The sequence below is a fragment of the Astatotilapia calliptera genome, chromosome 4 (genome assembly GCF_964374335.1).
Source record: "Astatotilapia calliptera chromosome 4, fAstCal68.1, whole genome shotgun sequence".
Lineage (NCBI taxonomy): Eukaryota > Metazoa > Chordata > Actinopteri > Cichliformes > Cichlidae > Astatotilapia > Astatotilapia calliptera.
Window position 1 is genome coordinate 10,035,594 of NC_137425.1, and position 10,554 is coordinate 10,046,147.

Consider the following 10,554-nt stretch of genomic DNA (forward strand, 5'->3'; position numbering starts at 1 on the left):
ACTTTATGTAACCTTTAGCCTGATTTGTTTCTCAGAAGTGTTTTATACTGCAGAGAAATCCAACAATCGGTCAGTGCCCTACCTTTTCTTTTTCAGCTTTTTATCGTGCTTTGGTGGGGAATGGCATATGTGAGGTATTTGTTCTCTACTAAAACAAATACAACTAAGTGTGCTTCAGCAGTCATCATGAATTTGGTTTTGTTGACTTGCACATTTGACCACTACATCCCCGCTTTCCCCTTATCTGTGTGAAGTCACGCAGACTGAATAACTCAGATTTCAGGTAGCTGGGGAAAAAACAATCACACCAATCTGGCTGACTGCATGACCTCTCGGACCTGCTGCTCTCGTCTTTCTTCATGTGTGCTGCTGTGCTGACCTTCTACCGCAGCTAAAATCCTCTTTTATGTAACCCACAGAAACAGCTCTCTGTTGTCCACTCTCCTGTCAAAACCCCAAAGTTGTTTGCACCAGCAGGGCTTCCAGCTGCTGTATTGACCCTGTCTGCTCCCTCAGACTGCTACTGTTGCTCTGCTGTACCATATCCTCACTGCCAAAACACAGCTCCTTGACGACATGAAGCTCTGCGACATATTGCTGTTGCATGCTGCTGTTGTCCCTTAAAAGTCCCTTCAATAATACTGCTATGTCTTTTACATTATTAAAACACAGTAAAGATCGTAATGCTTTATGTGAGCAACTCCACACACAACAGATTAAGTTGTAATCCTGTGCTGGGGGAACAAGGTTCACATGTTTCCCTTTTTTTACCTTTCTAAAGGGAACCTTTTATGCTTTTCTTCATCTTCTGCCAAATATAAATTCACAGTGGTGGATGCTGATATTTAATATGTCCAAGGTTTTGAGCTAATTCATTGGGTTTCGGCCTGTTTGATTTTGTTTGTTTGTTTGTTTTTTGTCTAATCCTGTCATCACATTATTTACGAGAAAGAAAATCATTCAACATCATTAGGTATTGTTTTTGTGTTGGCTGCAGTTTCTTCAATTCTAACATTTATTTTTGTTTTTCTGTCCAAACTTCAAGCCCAGACGCCTCTGAGTGCGTTGACCTTCCCTGTCTTTAAATTCACTACCTCCACAGACTTTTTGTTGTTGCTCACATCTTTTTTTTAAAGCCCTGAGGCTGGCACACAGCAATACCAAAGGAACTTCAACACCATACCTACCAGCACTGATGCAGCTTTGACCCCAACTCCCTGCCTTCCCCAGGCTGTCTTTAAATGAAGCGACCTTCCCACCTTGTGAGAAGTTTACAGTCAAGTTTGGTCTTTTGGAAGCTTTTGCCTGAATTATCAATTTTTCTTCACTTTAGTCCTGCTTAGATGTTTTTGTTTTTGAAGGTGAGCTATTATGCTCTTCTATAGTTTCACGTTTTTTATCCTTAGACTCTACCATTGTGTTTTTGTATAATTCATATTGAGAAATTAAGATGTTTAATGATATTGTAAAGCCAAAATTAGAAAAAGACTTTCCACATCAAGCCTTTGGCTCACAGGTCACTGTGAGTGATAGGGATAGGATTATACTTTTCAGCTACTTGGGATACCAAAATGATAAAAAAAAAATAAAAAAAATTTATGTTTATTGAACCTTGGCCAGTCTTGGTCGCCGGGGATTGCTCCGCCAGGACCTCTGCTCCTGGTGGCCGCCCAGCTCACAATGCATCCGACCCCTATGGTGCCCACCACCTGCAGGAAGATGGGCCCATGTCCCTTATTTTGGTCTGTGCCCAGCCGGGCCCCATGGACTAAGGCCCGGTCACCAGACGCTCACCCTCAGACACCCTCCCTGGGCCTGGCTCCAGGGTGGGGCCCCGACAACTCTACCCCGGGGAGGGTGAACTATTCCCTCGGTGGTTTTCTCATAGAGGTATTCTAAATCGCTCTTTGAACCTTCTGACAAATGAAAGAAATTAAGTAAAAATTTGCATTTATAAGTCATATTGTTTTTGCTACAGCCTGTATTTTTGTTTAGGTGTTTCAAGTGAATGGAAGTCACATTGACGATAGAGGTTTTAAATATTCATGTATAAAATATTATACACTTGGAATTACAGGGTCAGGTTAATTTTAGCATCCACCACTGGATACGTATATAACGTCCCCTTTAATGAGTTTAATGAGTTCATTTATTATAAGATTACATCATTGTTTTCCGTAGCTGCTACCGTTTTTTGCAGCTGCCAACTGATCATTTGGGAATACCTACTCTTAATTATAGTAGGCTTAGGCTTAGGGCATCAATAATTATACTGGGATAGTTTAATCTATTATATTTTCAAGCATAATTTAATTTCACATTGATGTCTTCTCAGTAAATAGCTCTGTTTTAGCACATGGTTATTGTATGTCTGGAATAATTGTAGGTATCTGTGGCTAATCCATCTGAGTGTTCAGGAAGATGCCAAATCAGCCAACACTACATCCAACAGCTCTCCATAGTCTCAGGTGTAATAGAAATGAGCACAAATTATACTGATGTTAAACCCTGGCCAGTAGCAAAATGCCTGTTTTGTTTCCCACTTATTGAAAGTGACACCTCACAGCGTTTTAAAGATTTATCTGGGTGTAATTGTCGTATTGACCATGGGCATTGAATAAGCAACCGTCACTGTTTTTTGTTGTACATAAAAAATCAATTCTTTACTTATTATACAAGCATACTAATGAAAAAGCAAGGTAATGCCTGGTATTTTTCCACTGGCCCTAGGACTAAATGCTAGGCTACCCAGGTGAACAAATACTTAAAACAATATGTGGTTTCTATAACAACACAAGCTGGTTGTGTCCAGGTAAATACCACGCTGCATCTAATTGTTGCCAGAACTTTTCTTTGATTTAAAGTTTAGCACGCATCCTGTTCAATTCTGTGATTTTAGGATTTAGATGTTTGTCAGATCCTTGGAATCACTAAGTCGGAGGAGAAAGAGTAAGATAATGAAATGAAGCATGTTGACAAACTATGCGTGACAGATCATCTCTTGCCTCCCGCCCTCCCCTCATTTCCAGACAGGGTTGGGCCAAACAGCAGGTGGTGCAGAGGAGAAGCCTGGACATGGGATATACAAATCTCTGGCTCCCTGACTTCTACACCAGGCAAGCAAGAAGGAGCAATAAATGCTAGATTTATATGTAAGTGTATTTTTTTTTATCACCAAATTCTTTGTACTGGTTGGAGATTTATGTATTTCATGTGTTTTGTCTTAAAAAGACAGAAAATAGCACATCACATGTGGGTGTTACACTATGTACTCAGTTAATTTCACTGTGAATGGGGCTTTCTCTTGTGTGAATGCAGTTACGTAAGTTATGTATCATGGTCTTCAACTTGAGTAATCACTCAGAAAGCTGTAATATATTACATTTCTTAGATGTCAGATGATTTTTACTGAAATTCTCCACCCTGATTAATTGATTGTTGAAAAAAATATAGGAATAAAGTGAATTGTTGATCAATGCTGCCATCAGATTTCAGGGTTTGCACTGCCTTTAAATGTTTAATAGAAAAGTCTAATTAGCAGCCCAATCATGACGTGCAATGCATTTAAAGAGCAGAGACATTTAAAGTAAAGATAAAAATATACTGTACACATATTGCTTTGTGAGATTCATAGTCTACACATTAATTTATGATATTTGCCTCCCAAGAGTGCATTAATATTGCAGAGGGGTTTACTCTGATGGGAATAAAACCCTGGGAGCTGAGAATTTTTGTTAAAGGTCAAGTTTGCCATACAGAATACACTCTGCGTTTCACCAGGGAGGGTGTTCGGATTGGTTGAGGATTTTAAAGAAGGATTTCAATGCATCTGTTTAAGTCTAAAGCTTGAATGTTAATGTGCACATTTGGTTGTTGCTATTCATTTATTCCCCTAAATGTTCTGTTTAAGGTGTATAATTTTCATGTTTTATCTTTGATAGTATTTTTAAGTAACTGTTATGTACCTGATATATCTCATTTGTATCATGATTATAATGATTTGTGTTGTTTTTCCAAGATTTTACCCCTAATTGTCTTTCATGTTGTTGTTTTTGGAGGGGCGTTTTTGTTCAGACAGCTCAGGTGTCACAGCAATAACATCTTGGGTCAAAGCCTGCTGAATAGAGATACACGTGGACTTGAAGAGACAAATCAGGACTCAGATCAGATGACTCAAAAGAGGAGAAAAAAAAGCCACCCTTTAATCTCAGGACTGCAGTTGTGATGTGAATTGGAGAAGCTGAGGGCCAATGGCCATTTTAAGACATGGAGGCGCTCCTGTTCGGCTTCAAAAATCTTTTGGTAGATGAAACTTGATGTAAGCATGGGGTCAAAGAAGCCATAAAAGATTCTCTCCACTCACCTGACTTCTGCCAGCATGCCGTCACAGCATAGATGATTCACCCTTTGAAGAGGCGAAGCTGGGAACTACTGTGGTGTAATGATGTAGCAGCTACAGGTGACTTACACTTGGCTTATGATTTAGGACAGGCCGACCACAGACAGTATGGAAGGGCAGACAATCTCTTGGGTCTGGATATATGTAAACAGTACGGAACAACTGAACACTTCATATCCATACAATGCTACAGACTTAAGCGAAAACTCAGACAAATACCAGTCATACATCGTTGGTCTCTTCCTTTCCTGCCTGTATACCATCCTCCTTTTTCCTATTGGATTTATTGGTAACATCTTAATCCTGGTGGTGAACCTGAACCACAGAGAGAAGATGACCATCCCCGATCTTTACTTTGTTAACCTGGCTGTAGCTGACCTCATCCTGGTGGCAGATTCCCTCATTGAGGTCTTTAATCTGAATGAAAAGTATTACGACTACGCCGTCCTCTGCACCTTCATGTCACTTTTCCTGCAGGTCAATATGTACAGCAGCATCTTTTTTCTCACGTGGATGAGCTTTGACAGGTACATCGCCTTGGCTAGCTCCATGAGCAGCAACCCACTGAGGACTATGCAGCACGCCAAGCTCAGCTGTGGCCTCATTTGGATGGCCTCCATCCTGGCCACGCTTCTCCCCTTCACCATTGTGCAGACCCAGCACAGAGGTGAGGTGCACTTCTGTTTCGCCAATGTCTTTGAGATTCAGTGGCTGGAGGTAACCATTGGCTTTTTGGTGCCCTTCTCCATCATTGGTCTATGCTACTCTCTGATTGGGCGAATTCTCATGAGGGCCCAGAAGCACCGTGGACTGTGGCCACGGCGGCAGAAGGCTCTGCGCATGATTGTGGTGGTGGTTCTGGTATTCTTCATCTGCTGGCTGCCAGAGAACGTCTTCATCAGCATTCAGCTACTGCAGGGCACAGCTGACCCATCGCAGAGGACTGCTACCACCCTGTGGCACGACTACCCGCTCACAGGCCACATTGTTAATCTGGCAGCTTTCTCCAACAGCTGCCTCAACCCCATTATCTACAGCTTTCTAGGAGAGACCTTCAGGGACAAGCTGCGTCTCTTCATTAAGCAGAAGGCCAGCTGGTCGGCCGTGAACCGCTTTTGCCACCATGGTCTTGATTTACACCTCCCTGTCAGGGGTGAGGTGTCAGAGGTGTGAAGAGAGACAGTTACTAAAGTTACACAAACTTGCGTCAAATCAAAGTTACGTATCAGTTTTCTTCAACTGTTATTTAGCTTTGCCTCATACAGTAGCTGTGCCAGTGTCTCAGTTAATCTGCTCACTTTCTGAACAAAAAAATTAAGGATTTACACCATGAGAAGGAAAACAAGGTGTTTAGTAAATATCAAACACACAAATACAGTATATAAAATCTATTTCATGCTAATCTCCAAATTTACTTTTCCTTAAGTTCTCTGTGTGGCATCAGAAAATGAATGACAAGCAAGATGTTGGTATGTGCTATTTAAAGTCTGGCAAAGTGAGATTAATAATAATAATAATAATAATATAATATATATAATAAATATATCACCCTGTGTGATATATATATATATATATATATATATATATATATATATATATAGCATAAGGACGCCTACACATCCACACCATCATGTGGCCTCATTTGGAACTAAATTAGCAACCGTCTTTGCTCTCTTCCTGTCTAAGACAATGCAGTGCCTATTTATTTCTGCTTTTAAGTTTTTTCTTTACTTTTGTTGAAATGTTGCCATGTTTAGTGAAAGTGGACCTATTAAACTTATTTAAAACTCCAGATTTTTATGTTTTTACTCTACTGGAGTGACTTTGCATGATTCACAGCTCCAAATAATCCATATTTATCTCATACTGGGGGTCATTCAGCCCCTCAGTTCAGCTCCCTGCAAAAAAAGACGTAGCTCCTTCTTTATTAGCTGCCCCTCGCAAGCAAAAGATTTGCAGATCTATCTCTGACAGCCATATTTGGTATAACCAGCCTCATAAAGAGCTATAAGTGGATGAAAATCTACATTTCTTTTACATGGATTTAGCAACCTGAAATGTTGGCCATGTTTAACATGACAGAAAACAAAGAAAAGCATAATAGGTCCACTTTAAACATTCACTGGAGCATGCAAACACATGTTCACAAACTTACTTTATTGTTATAAATAAAGAAGACGTCCCACTTTTCCATGAACTGAAAGTCAAAGTTATTGATAGCATCAATAAACCTGTTTTAAATATTGAGATTATTTTGTAGATCTTTCAGGAAATAGAAGTTAACACACAATCTCTATTTCTTAATTGATAAGCAGAACATTTGTGCTCATATTTATATTGAATCCAATGTCAGAATCGGGATCAGGGCTCAGTTTAAAGATGGCTGCAGTTACTACCTCACTTGTCAGTTCCTGTTAGCATGACGGTAAAGCAAAGAGGCAGGTGTTGTTTTTGCCAGAAGAGCAGGAGACTGAGTAAACATATCATTCAATGCTAACAACATAAAGCTGCTGCTTCATTCAGGCTTTCTTTAACATATATTCTTAATTTCTAAGTACGAGGCTTTGACAGACAACATTTCATCTTCTCATACTGCATCCACATATTTTATTTACAAGGTAAAAACTTCTCTTTTTTAGGTAGAATCAAACAACTAATGACAGTAACACAATTTGGCCAGTCAGACATGTGTTTGTTCCAGATTCACTGTGTTCCCAGAGGCCATCACTGCGATATAGCTGCCTGTAAATTGACAAAATGATTTTTACAGAACATTATAAACATTAAGATAATGACCACAAAGGTTAATTTAATTCAAATGAGCAGGTGCAGTGTACAAATTTTCAACTGTATGGTCCCTGAGGCGTTGCATGAAACCTGTCATAATTTGTTTGTTGATCTGTAATCAACGTCGTAAATTCTTGTGTAGTACTGCACTTCCTTCTTAATTTCACAAGTGCTTCTAGTCATATATTTTATCATTTATTATAACATGGTTCAAAGCATATTAACAGTGTTATTTACATTTTTACAAAAGCAAACATTTTACAGTATCATGCATTATGAATACTGGATACAGGAATTGCCATCACAACCAGGTTATCTTTATACACAATCTGTGTATTGCCAGCCTGCAGGCCGTGTGTGTGTGTGTGTGTGTGTGTGTGTGTGTGTGTGTGTGTGCGTGTGTGTGTGTGTGCATTAGGCGACCAAAGATAATGGCGTAACTGGGAAAAACAGGAGTCCAAACCACAAACTGTTATTCCAGCTGTAACGGGCCCTCAGCCTGGGAAAGCTACTCTCAGTATTGCTTCAGTGATTGTTTATTAGACATCCGCAAAAAATGCTAAACTTTTTGCAGTGCACGATGCTAAAAATTCTCTCGACTAGTGTTTCCATTACGCTAATTTTGGTTTTTTGTTTTGCACTTTCCCCATTCAACAAGCTCTGCTTTTCACACCTGTCCATAAATCTGTTAATCTTAACAAAGATTAAGCACAGATTGTATATTTGGAAAATTTATATGAACGTAGACATTATCTGAAGATTTATAATGTTCTGTAAACGGCACACGGCTATAACAGTGCCGTGAGGGCACAGAAACAGGAAGACAGGCAAGTAATAATGCAATGAGGACTGTCAAGTTCATTGATATAAACAAGCAACACCTAGACTCCAGAGGCAAGACCCTCTTTGTTAAGCCCTGAAGGAGAGGCAAAAACCCCCATCTGTACACATATAAACACACACAACTGTGAGAAGAGCTTTTCAGTGAACTATGTGAACAGCTGAGACTACTGAGGAAGGTTAAAGGGTTGTGGTGGCTGACGTCACAGAAGGGAAAAGGGTGCGACTTTTCCACTGCCTAAATTCAGTCCTTCCTCTTGATAATTCTGACTTGCACAATAAGCAAGAACCATTTGATAAAAGCACAAAATGAAATACTATTGACTTATCCAATGTTTGAATTTTTGGTCATTCCTTAAGACGGAGATCTGCTTTATTTCTTCATAGTTTGCTTCCAAGGAAAAACAATCGATTGTAATTGTTTAAAGTGGTCTTCAGCAACAGTTCTTCTTCTTTCCCACGTCATTTGAATCCAGTGCTTTTACCGGACCATTTTCAGAACAATGTTTTTGTTTGTCAGAGGGCTCGGTGGCGCCAGTGTCCGGCAGCCTCGCCTCTGTCAGTGCGCCCCAGGGTGGCTGTGGCTACAATGTAGCTTGCCATCACCAGTGTGTGAATGTGTGTGAATGGGTGGATGACTGGATGTGTAAACCGCTTTGGGGTCCTTAGGGACTAGTAAAGTGCTATACAAATACAGGCCATTTACCATAACATAGACTTGTGAATCATTCAAAGCAGCTAATTCAAAAGTTAGCTAACTGAAGGGATGAACCAATTATGTGTCTTCAGTCTGAACAGTCTCTCAAAGTATTGTCCTTAAGAATTAAGAGGAAATTCAGCAGACACCTGACAGAGGACCTGAGAGATGCATCTGACCCTTCAGTTGATCCATCTGTTGTTTGCCAAAGCCTCAGACAAGTAAGGGTGGCTGTCAAGAAGCCATTATCAAGGAAGAGAAACAGATAGAAAAGGCTGAGGTATGCCAGGTATTACACAAGAACTGAACTGAAAAATAGTGGCAACAGGTCTCATGGAATGATAATTCCAAATTCAAAATGTTTGTTTTTTTCATCAGCATGTATGGAGAAGATTGAGAAAGAGGTGTTGACAGCCATCTGTAAAGCACAGTGGAGGCTCTGTCATGGTTTGAGGCTGAATTCTAGCCATTGGTGTTTGACATTGTGCCAAAAGTGATGGAAATATGAACACAGAAAGGTACAGTCAGAGTTTGATCAACCATGCAATGCCATCTAGAAAATATCTGACTTGCAATGGCTTTATTTTTCAAGGATGACAATGATCCCAAACATACTGATAATCCAGTAAAAGCATGGAACGATTGAACAATATCAGTCATGGATTGGCCTCCAGAGTGCAGACTACAACACTGAAGCAGTGTGGGATCATCTTGACAGAAAAGAGAACAAAGGGCAGCCAACATCTAAAGAAGAGCATTACATTCAATTCAACTCAATTGAATTTTATTTATATACCACAAAAGCAGTCTCCTCAAGGTACGTTATATTGTAACGCATAATAACAATGTCCTTCAAGAAGCCTGGAGACCTATTTCTGAAGACTGCTTAAAGAAACTACAAGAAAGCTTGTCTAAGAAAGTTCCAGCTATGTTGAAGAATAAAGGTGGTCATACCAGACACTGACTTTTAAGCTCAAAATATTTCTATTAACTCCATTTTAGCTTTATGTACAGTATTTCCATGCGTGTTTGCACATTTCAATAAAGCTGTGCACTAGGGCTGCTCAATTAATCGAATTTTAATCACGATTACGATCTGGGCTTTCAACGATCATTAAAAATGACTGAGCCGATTATTAGCCCCTCCCTCATTTATCCGCGACACCTTAAAGGCCAGTCCGTGAAAATATTGTTGGGCATAAACCGGTCCGTGGCGCAAAAAAGGTTGGAGACCGCTGATTAAGAGGACCCGAGGGAAGCTCGGAAAGCTAAGCAGAAGTTATTTGGAGAGGAGAGAGTGACTGCTGTTGGTTGAAAAGAGAGGTTAAAAAACTTCAGTGGTGTTGCACACTATTTTATATTATTTTTTAAAGTCATTGAAGCCGGTCAGAGAAGCACACTCCGTTTTGTGTAACTATTTTTAAATCCCTGTAGAACCTGAACCGTGTAAGCTAGCGCAATAATTTTTTTTGCATATGAAACCGGAGGAGTTGTACTTACATCTGATGCCATCAGCTTGTCCTCGGTCACGGTTTCCTTCCACATAAAGCTTTGCAAAAACTGCATAGAAAGCGCTTGCAGGAACAAAAACATAATATTCCAGAAACACGCTTTGCCGATCCGATCAGCTGTTCGTAACACTTCCCACAGTGAATCAGACGTCAGCACGAACTATCACATGTCGGCCATTTCCTCCCCGAAACCGGAAGTGACGTCATTTTCGCGGAAATGTAGTTTTTTACTTGTAGGCCTTAAAAGCCTATACTGGTCATGTTTGACTTTTCTGAATAGTTTCTGGGATGCTTAGAACTCGAATTGCACTGCTGGAAAT

The 10,554-nt window shown here is 40.1% G+C and overlaps 1 protein-coding gene across 1 annotated transcript; it reads left to right on the plus strand.

Moving 5' to 3' along the window:
• The first annotated feature begins 2,976 nt into the window (after nt 1-2,976).
• On the plus strand, nt 2,977-6,191 carry gper1 (G protein-coupled estrogen receptor 1). The gene is made up of 2 exons (XM_026164508.2): nt 2,977-3,152; nt 4,059-6,191. The coding sequence occupies exon 2, from the start codon at nt 4,508-4,510 to the stop codon at nt 5,570-5,572; it is 1,065 nt and encodes a 354-aa protein (XP_026020293.1). The 5' UTR covers nt 2,977-3,152; nt 4,059-4,507; the 3' UTR covers nt 5,573-6,191.
• Nucleotides 6,192-10,554: the final 4,363 nt, after the last annotated feature.